This window comes from Austrofundulus limnaeus, unplaced genomic scaffold (assembly GCF_001266775.1).
Source record: "Austrofundulus limnaeus strain Quisiro unplaced genomic scaffold, Austrofundulus_limnaeus-1.0 Scaffold2375, whole genome shotgun sequence".
In the NCBI taxonomy this organism is placed as follows: domain Eukaryota; kingdom Metazoa; phylum Chordata; class Actinopteri; order Cyprinodontiformes; family Rivulidae; genus Austrofundulus; species Austrofundulus limnaeus.
Window position 1 is genome coordinate 1 of NW_013954777.1, and position 14,730 is coordinate 14,730.

Below are 14,730 nucleotides of genomic sequence, written 5' to 3' on the forward strand. Positions count from 1 at the left end.
AGGGGGAAAAACATTGAAAAAAATTTGAGAAAAAAGTCTGAACACAAGAAATGTTTTTTTTTCTTTGCTCTGTGTCCCTAATCCTTCTCCGTACGAAGAGGATTYGTCTGAAAGTGACCAACATGTTCCCTCTGCTCTCAGTTTTAAGGATTTTTATGAAATGGAGCCRCACAAGTTCCAAAACAAGACCAACGGCATCACTCCTCGCCGCTGGCTGGTTATGTGCAACCCGGGTCTGGCAGAGGTCATCGCAGAGGTCAACCTCAACACAAAATGAATTTTTAGGTCTCACTTTGTGGTAAAAAAAAAAGAAAATGTTATAGATCATGTTCACTGAATGTATTTACTGTTCAGAGAATCGGTGAGGAGTTCATCCGTGATCTGGACCAGCTCAAGCGTCTCCGTGACTTTGTGAACGACGAGGCCTTCATCCGGGATGTTGCCAAAGTGAAGCAGGTGATTCTGGATCAGATGTTCAAAAACATGAGAACATATCTTCTACATCACATTTATTATACATTATTTTTCATACATTTATTTATTATACATTTAAAAGCAGCTCAAAACATAACTTGTTTGTTACTCTTTTAAAAGGGATAGTCTATCAGCCATGAAGAATTAGAGCATGGAGAAAGAAGCATAAGTCTTCATCCAGGCTAGGCTAATGGTTAGCCAAATAAAACGATGCTTTCAATACACAACATACTGGTGTAAAAGAACACTAAYTGATAGTGATGTTGCACTCAACACCTTCTTTGCGACACTTTTTCGAGCAAATTAAGAAGTGTCGTGAGACAGTGTTTCAAGGAGAAGTGTTTCTCTGCAGACTCAAAGTAGGCATGTCTCAAGCATAAACACTGATTGGCTGGTTGTATTTCGAAAAGCTTGGTTCTTCCTTTTTGTTTTTCCTTTCACTTTTGACTTAAACTACTTTCACATTAATTTTAGCCGCCAAAACTGCATTTTTTTTAATGAAATCACAATGCATCATTAAAAACAAACATTTAGTTCTCCCTTTTTGGGTCACATTTGGGTAAAGCCAGCAATAATTATCAACAATGAGCTCCAGGTTATAAATAAGATCAGGGCTGCTTAATTATATACAATATTTTTATAATGGCACAGCCACTTTGTACTGTAATATTACTGATAAATAAAACAGTCAAAATAATTGTGTGTAGAATCTTTATCATGCAACCGAGCCTCACACAACACACTTGCAGCTGTAATGTTAAAGTTTGGCCAGCAGATGGGGCAACATTTAAACGTATCAAAGTATTTGAAACGCTGACTCATTTCATCACAATGGTTTCATTCAGTGGTTCAGAAAGCCTCGGTTTAGCCATCATTGCTGTTTGTTCAGTTTGTCGCTGTTTTCCCTGTCTAATGGTTGTGTTACTTTAAAGAAGCATCCAGCTGAGCTATTTGCTGCTTTGTGATCAGCATGATATTTTCCCACAGCAGTGTTTCCTGAAACCTCAGCACCAGAGTTCAACAAAGGTTTTGTGCAGCAGCTCCACTTATGTCATTTTGGGACTACATAACAACACCCAGATAGACGTGAGAACTGTGTTGGTGCGGCCCTGTTATAAGGCCTTAAAGCAAAACTTCATGTATTTTGAAGAGGAGTTCTTGTTCTGAACAAAGACCATCTTACTTGTAGTAAATTGTTCTTGGTTTTCTCAGTTTGGAGAAACTTGTTCTGAAAGGAATAACAAGCTGACAGCTAGTCCAAGTATTCAAATGTTATCTAKAACAGTGGTTCCCAAACTTTTCAACTTTTGACCCACAAAATACCAGCAGAGACCTGTGCCCCCAGATGTTGTGGGTGATAAACACTGTTTTCACATCAAATAAACAAGAGCATAGTAACATTATTTACTACACTGTTTTTGTCCATTTAAAGTGAACTAATCTAATTTTGTAACAACAAAAGCAAAAAAAATTAAGGTCTTTAGTTGTCATTTTTAGTGCCATTAGTTCAGAAAATATTTTAAGGACCCCACCTTTCTGGATCCTACTGTGGGTCCTAACTCCAACTTTGGAAACCACAGAACATGAGGGACACCAGACTGATTTGAGGACTGACACAGAGGGACTAACGAGGAAAGGAGGGACAGGTGGAGGTGGGCGTGACAGACTGAGGGAGGTGGAACAGAAGAACACAAGGGGGGGGGGGGACTGAAATACCAAAAACAGGAATCACACAAACTCCAGTAAAGAAACAAACAAATAAAAACCACCCGGTCACTGATTTACTCTGTACAGATTTTTACAGCACATTTAAGCATCCTGTTCTCGTTTTCATGCAAAACTGGTGCTGTTACCATGCAGGAGAACAAAATGAAGTTCGCTGTGCACTTGGAGGAGCACTACAAGGTGAAGATCAACCCCAACTCCATGTTTGACATCCAAGTAAAGAGGATCCATGAATACAAGAGGCAACTGCTCAACTGTCTTCACATCATCACCTACTACAACCGTAAGATCCGTTCAGAAACCTCAGCCCTCYGATGTTTTTATCTAATGCTTTGTGTGAGTTTGAACAGCTTTTTGTTCCCTTCRTACATCTTCCAGGCATCAAGAAGGATCCAAACAGGCAATGGACTCCTAGAACCATCATGATTGGAGGRAAGGTTTGTGTTTGGGTGAATCTGCCTGCATTTAGGTTTGATAACGTGGCTCAACAGAGTCTGCCTTTGCAGGCTGCTCCTGGATACCACACGGCCAAGATGATTATCCGACTGATCACAGCCATCGGCGACGTCATCAACAACGACCCCGTGGTCGGAGACCGTCTGAAGGTCATCTTTCTGGAGAACTACAGAGTCACCCTGGCGGAGAAAGGTGATAGAATGCAATCACTGCAAAGAATTAAGATGAAAATCCAAATCAGTCATGGACTGTTTTATTAAAAAATTTGTCTCGCTGCAGCCATCCCAGCGGCAGACCTGTCAGAGCAGATCTCCACTGCAGGCACAGAGGCTTCAGGAACAGGCAACATGAAGTTCATGCTGAACGGTGCTCTGACCATCGGGACCATGGACGGAGCCAACGTGGAGATGGCCGAGGAGGCCAGCGAGGAGAACCTCTTCATCTTCGGCATGAGGGTGGACGACGTCGAAGCTCTTGACAAGAAAGGGTGAAGAATGAACCCCACCTTACATCTCACAAAGTTCAAACCTGTTGAAGCTCCAAATACCTCTCAGACAATGTAAAGACATGTAGACCCTGATGAAATCCTTTAGAGGGAAATACAAGACAGCAGAAACAAGAAAAAAAAGAGTTCATTCTTTGATTTCTACTTGTGCTGCTGCAGTCTCATAATCAGATCCATTTGGGGAAATACCTCCAAGACAGGCCAACTGTCAGGATCTTTTAAAATCAGCACACACTAYCCAGCTGCTCTGCAGGCTTTAATAATGAGCTCATTCTTGCTTTTTAGCCACCGGTACTGCTAGACTCCAAGGTTTYGTCCACACATATGAAGGTTTTTCATAYGAAAAGGTGTATCCCTGGGATACCTGTGCTGGTTCTGTATCTGCAGTGCCCACTGCTCCCTTATGAACAGTTACCAGAGTGATAAGCATGTGTTTCATTATTCATCTTTCCTCCTGCTTAGATACCATGCTGAAGACTACTACAACCACCTGCCTGAGCTGAAACAGGCCATCGACCAGATTGCTGGTGGATTCTTTAGCCCGAAGCAACCCGACCTGTTCAAGGAAATCGTCAACATGTTGATGCATCACGACCGGTACAAACCCATCATCAATCACACRTGAAGAAGAACGTGCAAACCTGAATCAGTCTGGGAAAAAAATCATTTGTTGAATTTGTTTCCTGCACAGGTTTAAGGTCTTTGCTGACTATGAAGACTATATTAAATGCCAGGAGAAAGTCAACGCTCTTTACACGGTATATACATGGTTTACATTTGTGTGGCTTTACTAATAGGTCTGGGACAATGCGGCTGTAAAATGTATCACAATATAAGCATTTTATATTATCAGTTATTAAGGATTAGTTTTTTTGTTTTATTTATTTAAATAAGGACCAGGAAAAAAAAAGGCTAATCAATACTGCCAAACTGGTGATGTGACCATTCCTCTTTTAACCACAATTAAGCTGTTGCACTCATTTTCACCTTTCACTCCAAATCCTGTGAGAGGTCAAGAAGCAAAGCCTTTCCTCTAACTACATCCCCCAGAATGCCATGCAGTTCTGGATCGAAGTTCAGTGAAATGATCAACGTTTTTACCAACATATTTTCTGTCGATATTGATCATGTGTCTACCGCGCACATCAAAGTGAGGATTAAGTCCCAAAGTAGTAATGGGGAAAAATGGGCAGCTAAAGTGCCTTAGTTAAAATGTTTGCAACAATTGCAATTTCATTAAAATATAATGAGTAAATACCTTATCTASAGGTCRTTTAAATGAAATACCTAAAATATTGAAAAGCCTTAATTTCTTGTCATTTTTCCTGCGAGGTAGCTAAGCAGTTTTTCTTTCAAGGCTTGTAAATCAGGTTCCCTCTTTAAATTTACATCAATATTTCCTCATTAGAATAAACTAAAAATAGGATTTAGATCAAATGTCAATGAGTTATCCTAAATAGGGAGACAAATCAAGCCATATCTCTGGAATTGCTCACAATATCAGGTTGATCCAAGCGTCAAAATGTAGCTTAAAAAGCTGAAATGTGACCAAATTTTACTTAATTTTGAGTTTGATGTGATGGGTCACACATATCGTTATTGTTTTATTGTCCAGGCCTAACTACAAACATTTTTTTCTTATTTTTTTTCTTCTTTCTTGTTAATGACTTTTCTCCCATCAGAACCCCAAGGAATGGACCAAGAAGGTGATCTACAACATTGCTGGATCTGGCAAGTTCTCCAGCGATCGCACCATAGCCCAGTATGCCCGGGAGATCTGGGGGGTGGAGCCCAACTTGGAGAAACTCCCCGCCCCCGATGACAAACACTAACCCTGTCCTCATGACAGCTAACACCGCCCAAGTTTTCTCAACAGGGTCAGATCCCCATAGAACCTCTGTCGTTTCTGCCAAGAAGCACCCCCCACCCCAACCGCCCACCCCCACACACAAACCTGCATCCACACCTCTAAACCTTTAACATCTGGAAAGTTTACATTTTTCATACACATGCACATTCACAATCCAACTGGTGCTGATAAACTGTAATCAAGAGTTACTTTTTAGCTCTTTTGATGTGGATAAAAAATAGGTTTTGTGGTGGGCTTTGTACTTTTATTACTGATCCTTTTTTTATTCAAAAATATTGTATGTCCACTCAGATGCTTTCTGAATAAAATTTGTCTTAAATACGAGTGAGCTGAGTAGCTTTTTTTTTTTTTTTTTTTTTTTTTTTGCAGCTGGTGCTCAGAACTTTGCAGAGGCAAAAATCACAGAAATACTTGATGTTCTTCCCAGAACAGCTGTGGTTAATTGAATAATAGAATAATAGTCTTGATAAAGCATTTTATAAATAAACATCTTATYAATCCAACTTTTCTTTCAAAAGATTCATTCAGTTAGTTTCTAATTTATATAGTATTAACAGTGAAATTATGTTGTAATRTTTATGTAGGTAAGTAGATTTAGTTTTAAGCTTTTAGAAGAAAAAGGAGAGTAATTTATTTTTCTGTTTATGTTTCTATATAAGGTTAGAGTTCTGGGTGTAAAAATAAACCCAAGAAAACTAATGAGCTTTGAGCAATTTTTTCTCAGCATAAAGAGCTGATGCAATGTCCAAACCTGCCACTAGATGTCACTCTACCTCACACAATGCTCCTTTAAAGCCAACATGCACCTGTTGATTACAAGTGTTACAGTATTTGTAATACTGTATTTCTAGTTTAAGTGTGCATGAGGTGAAACCACACAACTTGAGAAATAAGGACAGGATTTTACTTTACATATCAGTAAACCTATAGGTAGAAACAAACTRTAATTATAATCATTGCAAAAATCTGTTTAATTTAATTACGATATAAAATACTGGCATTTCCTCATTAAATTGTGTTTAATCTGTGAAAAAAGTCGCATGGGATAAAATCAAATAAAACTTAGTTCTGAAACAACAATAAAGAACCTCGGATGTTTGGTGCCGTTGGATCAGTCATTAGCAAATTCTGTCAAAGCAACTTTTTTAGGGAAATCATTAATGCTGAATTTGGAAACTTGGACCAAAAGCCACAAAGTAGAGCGATAATTTGGTGGTGAATAACGTCCTAAATTAGCTTTAATGTTCGGCTATTTTTTCTTATTTTCCAAGACTTATTTTCTTCAATTTATTTGTTTGTTTGTTGTCAGATGTGTCTTTTCTCCTGGTAAATAAATTCTCATTGATTGCTTTTAACAAATTCTTTAAAAATTGTACTTTTATTTTACAAGATGGTATNAAACAGCATAATATCTAAAATAACTTACTTGCTCGTGTTGCTGTCACACATGGTGGTGACAGTTATAAAACACAAAAACATTTAACATAATAACCAGAATGTAAACAAGCAGCAGAAATTGATCATTTTAGGTGACAAATACTGATGTTTTCTTAAAATATTGTGGATTTGCTTTAGTTTGCATTATTCCTTTAATTTTAATAACTTTTGTAAGCTCAGAGATGGACAAAAGGAGAAAAGGTCACAGTGTGTGATTAGTTGAATATTAATCAGCATCTTTTGCCATGTTAGTCTCTGGTTGTTCTGATTCACTGAATGTTTGTTTTCCCACTTAAAATCAGAAAAAGACACAAAAAAAAAATTCTCGGTGTTCCGTGTGCAYACATGGTTCTTTTGTCATATAAAAACACTGTCCTTCACATTAAGTAACCAGTAAAGGACATGAAGTGCTTCACAGTTGATGACAGATTCCTCTTGGTGCTGCAGATCACAGAACTGCTGATAATTTAAGACGTTACKTCGAGCAAGCTAGCTGTCAGAAAAAACCTGATTGTAGGCGCGGCAGTGACGGAAAATTTTTGATTTTTACAATTTTTTTCTTTAACACTTTCTCAAAGGTGTTGACTCGGATTTATTTTAAAGGAATATATTATCATATTGAGTGAGTAGTTTGTTGCACATTTTGAGCCATTTGTTAATATTGAATTTGAGGAAACTTTTCACAGTAATTTCTCAAGTTTGTTCAATCATGTTTTTATGTGTAACATTTTGACAGTTAACTTTTTTTCACAGATGCTGGATCAACATTCATATTTTTTGCATAGCTGAAAACCTTTAAGGAATATTTGATTTAAACAWCTTGTGGTTTCATWGCTGAAGGAAACAATGACATTCGCAGACCTCCTGGAGCAGGTGGGCAGCACGGGACGCTTCCAGGTCCTGCATGTGTCGCTCCTTTGCCTTCCTATCCTGATGATGCCCAGCCACTTTCTGCTGCAGAACTTTGTGGCCATGGTGCCTCCTCACCACTGCAGCCCACCCTCCAACCTCTCCGGGTCTCAGCTGAGCCCAGAGGAGACGCTGCTCATTGCCATCCCACTGGATCCTGCAGGGAAACCACAGAGATGTCAGAGATACGCGAGCCCACAGTGGCACCTCATGGACAAGAAYGGGAGCTCAGCTTCAGAGGAGCGTGGTGAGGATGAGGATGTTGTCCTGCAGGGATGCACAGATGGGTGGTCCTACAATATGATTGAGAGGACCTCCACTATTATATCTGAAGTATGGCTGCATGTTCAACATAGTTTTACAATAAATATTTAAACTAATGATTAGATTTTTTTCATTATTTGATAGTGGGATTTGGTGTGTGACCTGCGCTCCTATAAGCAAATGGGACAAACTATTTATATGGCAGGTACGGTCGTGGGGTCTCTTATCTTTGGAAGCCTCTCAGACAGGTAAGATTTACTTTTTTTTAAATGACGTCTAAACATTTAGTGATTCTGGATCAGTTATCCTAATAATAACATATTTGCTCAACATTTTTTATGAACAAATTACTTCATAGACTTCACATTTTTCTTCTAGATTTGGTCGACGTATCCTCCTGATCATTTGTAATCTGCTGATGGCAGTTTCAGGAACATGTGCTGCTTTCTCCTCCTCCTTCTCCCTCTTCTGCCTGTTCCGATTTGGTTGTGGGATGGCTGTGTCAGGCGTGGGCCTCACTGCCTTCTCACTCAGTAAGACAACTAACAAAGGGGAATAGGGACAAAATAGTTTGAAAGGAGTCTAAACTGGATAACGAACATGTTAACAACTGTGGGTTCACTGAAAGCAAAGGTTGAAAATGAGCAGTGCATATTTTTGGATGTGCGGTTTTGTGAAAAAGTAATGCACTGGTAATATCTTACTTGTTGAAAATAATTAAACCGCCAAAAAACTTTTGAGGTTGGAGCTGTTTTAAGATGGCAGCAGTCCACTTTGGCCTTGTGCCCACTTTAGCTGACTTTTTTCTCTACAGTGATGCCATTCAAAGAGTCATCTACTGAACAGCTTGGATCTTTTTTATTGTTGTCAATAAACATGGCTCTTCTTAAAAAAAATTTGAAACCTTCTGAAAATCTTTCAACTTTGTCAGAATTGTTCTCAATGCTCCCATAACCTCAGTCACTTTTCTACCCTTTAATGTTCTTGAAGGGAAAATTCAGCTAATTGAAATACATTACGGATTCTATATTTATCATATTGTACAACACTGACTGCAATATCTTTCAGGTTCTTTTAAATCTCTATCCTTCGACTGTTGATTTTTTCAGCCCACTTGGTGGAGCTCCACATTCACATTTAAGGGAACATGTAGTAATGACAGGGCAGTCTTCATATACGTACATTGCCTGCCCAGAAAAAAGGTGCCTCTTGTGTGGTTGCAACCTGTTGTCTCATTCCAAGCTCTTGTCTCTTTTGAAAAAAAAATTGTARTTTGGATTTACAAAGCAAAAATACACTTGAGTTGTGTTTGAGTAAACATTTGGTACTAAACATTAGATCTACATGCATGGAGGTTAAAAATAAAATTATCCATGACTAACCAGAGTGGGCTGCTCCAAGGCGGACTGCTCTTGATTAATTTAATTCTTGCTCAACGATTTCATGTTTCTTTGTTTAAAGCTGTAGAGTGGATCCCCACTCGTGTGCGGACTGTCACTGGGATGATTTCAGGTTACTGTTACACATTCGGACAGCTGATCCTGGCAGCCATTGCTTACTTCATCCAAGACTGGAGGTGGTTAACTCTGACCGTGTCGCTTCCCTTTTACGTCTTCTTCCTCATGTCATGGTRAGAYACCAAACACAAAACACGCAGCTGGAGTCAATGATTTGTGATTAAAGTTACACATTTTTATTGATAAAATATGTATAGTTCAGATCAGAGGTTTCTAAACAATCTGGCTCATAGGTGAACATCCTAATTAATGCACTCCTATTACTTTGCTTAGTAATTTCACTAGAGTGGTCCTGTTCTACGAACAGAACAAAAGCCAGACTGCTCCTCTGGAATCTGGGGTTTGAAAATCAATCAGTTTCTTCCTTCCAGCACCCTGGAGTAAATTTCCCAGGGTTTTCACCATAAATGGAAAATACTCTCTGAATCCCCTTTTAAAAATGTGAACCACTGCCCTGGTCTGCCACTCCATCCTTGTGACATTGAAGCTACACCCCAAAACATCTAGAGTCTTCAGCCTCTCAGGGTGAATCTCATCCACCAGAAGCAAACTTTTACCAGGGAACATCTTGACTACCTTTGCCATGGTAATGGACTTCTCTCTCCAAAGGTCCAAGGACTCTGGCTCCTGAAAGGTGAACATGGTGGATGGATTATTAAGATCTTTGAAAAGCTCCATTCACCACTAAACAATATCCTCAGTCCAGATCATTATTTCCCCACCCAAACCAAAATGGCTTGGGTTTGAACGATTTGCCAGAACCTTGTGGCCAACTTAAAGTTCTTCTTCATGGCCTCCCAGAGTTCTTCAATACACAGCCTTATGCACCTGCAACAACATTAGCTGCAATCTTTCTGGCCACCCTGCTTCAGGAGTTCTCAGGGACAGCCAAGTACTGACACCTCACCGCTGGTGTTCACCAGCAGATTGTTTGATTGATGCTGCATAGCAACCAATAACCTTCAGGCCACAGCTCCTGAAAGCCGCATCTGTAATAGAGGCCCTGAAAATGCCCCATTCAGATATGTCTCCAACCTCACCCGGGACAATGAGAAAAACTCTCCTAGATGTGGTAGTTATAGATTGCATGGACACTGGGCTTCACCAAACATTCACAGTCCTTTCTCACTATGCGTTTGTTTTCATCAGGTAGCTTCCCCTGACACCAGACAACTCTTCACCAGGTAGTGATCAGCTGACAGCTCTGTCCCATCTTCACAAGAGTGTCCGAGACACAAGTCCTCAAGCCTGATGATAAAATTACAAAATCAACCTTTAGGTGTCCTGATACCAAAGATACTTATGGACCACCTTATGTTCAAACACAGTGTTTGTTATGGACAGTGAAGGCCTATAACAAAACACAATTCAGATTCAAATCAGGGAAGCAGTCCCTCCCAATCAACCCCTTATATAACTTTGTCATTGCCTACATAGGAATTGGAGTCCAATTCCATAAACCAATAAAACCATACATTAATGAAACATTCATTTGAATGTACGTAAAACTTTGATTACATGGCCAGTACTACCACCACATCATTATATTCATGTGTGTATTTTACAGGTGGTTTCAAGAATCCTCAAGATGGCTATCTTCAAGTAATAGACCTGAAGAAGCCGTCAAGGCTCTACAAAGTGTGGCCAGGTTTAACGGACGCCATGAGGAGGGAGAAAAGATTGATGTTAATGTGAGGCAGACGCACAATCTTTGTTTTTAAGTGACTTTCTGTATTCTGTTTAAAACTATGCTCCCTCTTCACACAGACACTACAGGAGTCCATGAAAAAGGAGATGTCCTGTTCCCAGGGGTCATACTCTGTCCTGGATCTGTTCCGCATACCCAACATGAGGATTATGACCCTCTGCCTCAGCGCTGTTGGGTGCGTGTCATGATCTTATTGAAGAACCAATAAACAAGTAAAACCCATCTTCAATTATTCTGCAGTGACACTTTCTTTTTTAGGCTATCAACCAGTTTTGCATTCTACGGCCTCGCTTTGGACCTTCAGAAGTTCGGTGTGGACATCTACTTGATACAAGTGATCTTTGGAGCCATCGACATTCCTGCTAAATTTGTCATAACTGTGAGCATGTGTTTTATTGGACGTCGGCCATCACAAAGTGGAATTCTCATTATTAGTGGAATCCCTATTTTGATCAACATTCTAGTTCCTTATGGTACATTAAAACATTTCTAAAGAGAAGTGAAATACTTGTTTTTATTGTCACAACAATACAATCATTTTGTTCTGCAGAAACAARTGAGAGACCTGATGGATGTTCAATTTCTCTGCAGATAAAAATATTATTCGAACCTGTCTTGCTGTGTTTGGGAAAGGTTGTCTTGCTGCCTCTCTTGACTGTTGTCAGCTTTACTCTGGAGAGCTTTACCCAACTATCTTCCGGTGAGTCTTTTGTCCCTGGTGAATAAACTTATAATGTACAGTATTATATACATGATATTCTCCAAAACACATATTTTACAAGGAGTACATGTCAGGTTTAGACATAGATTGACCCAGGACACAAGCCGAGTTCGGGTGCAGAAAAAACAAATTCTGTAATAAATCAAAAAAGCTAACGAAGCAGCTGAAAATCTCACTAGATGAGACATGGCAAAACTCCAGGGACATGAAGAACCAGACAAGCTACACAGCACAATGATCTGATGCAGACTGAACATAGGACACAAAATATAAAGATAAACTAATGAGAACAAACAAGAAACACCTGGAGGAGACACAAGGGGAAACAGGTGAGCATGGGCGGGGCAGCAGAGCAGAAAACACAAGGGAACACTGAAACACTAGAAAAACCAAGGCATAGAAACACAGACCATGACAGTACCTCCCACTTAACGATGGCTGCAGCAGTCAACAAAGGGAGACACGTGACAAAACAGACTTGAAGACAAAACATGAAAGTTCAGGGGGATGGCCAGGAAACCATCCAAAACAGAGCTCAGCAGGAACAGGGATCGAACCATAGGAGGAGGCGGCAGCAGACGTGGAGCCAAGGGAGGAGGTGGGAGCAGACGTGGAGCCAAGGGAGGAGGCGGGAGCAGACATGGAGCCAAGAGAGGAAGCAGGAGCAGACGTGGAGCCAAGGGAGGAGGCGGGAGTAGACGTGGAGACAAAGGAGGAAGCGGGAGAAGACGTGGAGCCAAGGGAGGAGGCGGGAGGYGATGAGGAGCCGTCGGAGGTTGAGGGAGCCAGAGTCTCGATGACACTGATCAAAGACGACAGAGWGACGAAGAGATGATGGTCGACGACCCAGGCGACATGGAAGCAACGGCAGCTAACCCAGGTGACATGGAGGTGACGGCAGCCGACCCAGGTGACATGGAGGCAACGGCAGCCGACCCAGGCGACATGGAAGCAACGGCAGCTAACCCAGGTGACATGGAGGTGACGGCAGCCGACCCAGGTGACATGGAGGCAACGGCAGCCGACCCAGGCAACATGGAAGYGATGGGTGATGATCCAGGCAAAGAGGAGGCGATGGGCAACGTGGAGGCAACGGCAGCCGACCCAGAAGTCGCGGAGGCGCCGGCAGCTGACCCACAAACCTCAAGGATCGCTGACTTGGGGCTAGCCAACCCAGGAGACACCGTGACCGCCAAATCAGGAGACACCGGGACCGCCAACTCAGGAACCGGAACTGGAACCACCAACTTAGGAACTGGGACCAGAACCACCAACTCAGGAATTGGGAYAGGAACCACCAACTCAGGAACTCCAGATGACTCGGATGACTCCAATGACCCAGATGACTCCAATGACTCAGAAGCAGGAACAGCCGGTTCGGGCAGCAAAGGCTCAGGAACACCAACAACCGGCATAAGAAACACAGAAGGGGTGGGAGGGTGGGTGCATGATGACTCAGCCAGAACCCTCTGAGCAAACAGAAGGAGCCGCTGACGGCCAGSGAGAAGCARCAGATCAGGGCGACCCACCAGAACGCACACTATCTACCAGCAGATGGGCCGTCTATCGGCGAGCGTGGACGTCCACCTAAGGATCTTCACTGCTCCTCCGATGAGAGAGGAAGTCACCTGTTCTTCCCAGGGTGGCAAAGACGGGACTGGCTCCTCAGGGGCAGAAAGAAGAAGACCAGCTGCAGAGGGGCCAGGTGACGCCGGTGGACTCCAGTGACGAGAGGTGAGAGACTGAAACGCAGAGGGGCAGCGAGAAAAAATGTCTAAGTCCTCTCTGGGAAAACCCAAAAACGAGGTGCCTGTGGGCTGGGTGCTTAGTCGGATCATTGTGTCAGGTTTAGACACAGATTGACCCAGGGCACAGGCAGGGTTCGGGTGCAGAAAAAACGAAGTCTTTAATAAATCAAAAAAGCTGACGAGGCAGCTGAAAAACTCACTAGATGTGACGTGGCAAAAAGCTCCAGGGACATGAAAAACCAGACAAGCTACACAGCACAATGATGTGACGCAGACTGAACACAGAACTCCAAATATAAAGAAAAACTAATGAGAACAAACAAGACACCTGGAGGAGACACTAGGGGAAACAGGTGAGCGTGGGCGGGGCAGCAGAGCAGAGAACACAGGGGAACACTGAAACACTAGAAAAACCAAGGCATAAAAACACAGACCATGACAATACAAACCTGATGCTTTACAGTCCGAGGTTTATCAATTGAAACATAAAAAGTCCTTGTCAGGTATAACTTATATTGTACTTATTAAACTTAAACTAGCCATTAGCTTGTCAATCCAGTCAGACTGTAACCTCACATTAAAAGATCTGAACTGTGATTTAACCATGTAGTTAAGTTTGTTTGACTTGTTCTATCCCAGTCAAAAAGGCATGGGATGGGTGTCCATGATGACTCGATTAGGATCCATGTTAGCCCCCATGGTGATGATCACTGGGGACTACATACCCTGGCTTCCAGGCCTGATCTACGGAGGAGCTCCAGTCCTCTCAGGAGTGGCAGCAATATTTCTACCAGAAACACGTGGCACACATCTTCCTGATACAATTCAAGATGTGGAGGAGAGGTAAGATGTATTTATTTATTAAATTTTCCTAAAGCATTTGCAGAAGGATAAAGAATGACACTGATCAATCTCCTTTCTCATTTGTTGTTTTGATAACAGGGAATCTGGAAAAAGTTCCAAAGTATCTCTAAAGAAAGCAACGACCCTGCAGGAAACTCAGTCTAATCTCCTCAAACAGACTGCCTGAGACAACTCAGCAACAGCTCTACTGAATCTGCTATGGTAGATGTTTTGATAAAATACAAGAAAATTTGTTAAAGTCTTATTTAGTTTGATTGTGACACTGCTATTTTAACCAGTATTTCCCAAACATTTCGCCTTTTGACTCTCATAATAACAGATGGGGGAGCTCACAACCTTAACTAATGCTGGTTTATCCACAAACAAACCTGATTAACTGCTGCTGCTGTAACATGATGTTGTAGCAAAATAAATAAATACATACATACAGGTGCTGGTCATAAAATTAGAATATCATGAAAAAGTAGATTTATTTCAGTAATTCCATTTAAAAAGTGAAATTTGTATATTATATTCATACATTACATACAAA

General features: G+C 41.3%; 2 protein-coding genes across 2 annotated transcripts; both read left to right on the forward strand.

The window, feature by feature from the left end:
- Positions 1–141: 141 nt before the first annotated feature.
- LOC106510886 (glycogen phosphorylase, muscle form) lies at positions 142–5,354 on the forward strand (the record flags this gene model as incomplete). Its single annotated transcript, XM_013999617.1, is given in 9 exon segments — positions 142–256; positions 355–456; positions 2,335–2,482; positions 2,578–2,636; positions 2,706–2,847; positions 2,935–3,142; positions 3,623–3,757; positions 3,852–3,918; positions 4,843–5,354. Coding segments are annotated over 9 exon segments (1,126 nt in total), but the record flags the coding sequence as incomplete, so codon positions are not given.
- Positions 5,355–7,194: 1,840 nt separating this feature from the next.
- LOC106510887 (solute carrier family 22 member 6-like) lies at positions 7,195–14,364 on the forward strand. Its single transcript, XM_013999619.1, has 10 exons — positions 7,195–7,709; positions 7,785–7,888; positions 8,019–8,173; positions 9,102–9,270; positions 10,725–10,848; positions 10,925–11,040; positions 11,124–11,338; positions 11,457–11,565; positions 13,974–14,177; positions 14,277–14,364. Exons 1-10 carry the CDS (start codon positions 7,314–7,316, stop codon positions 14,362–14,364), a joined length of 1,680 nt encoding a protein of 559 aa, XP_013855073.1. The 5' UTR covers positions 7,195–7,313.
- Positions 14,365–14,730: the final 366 nt, after the last annotated feature.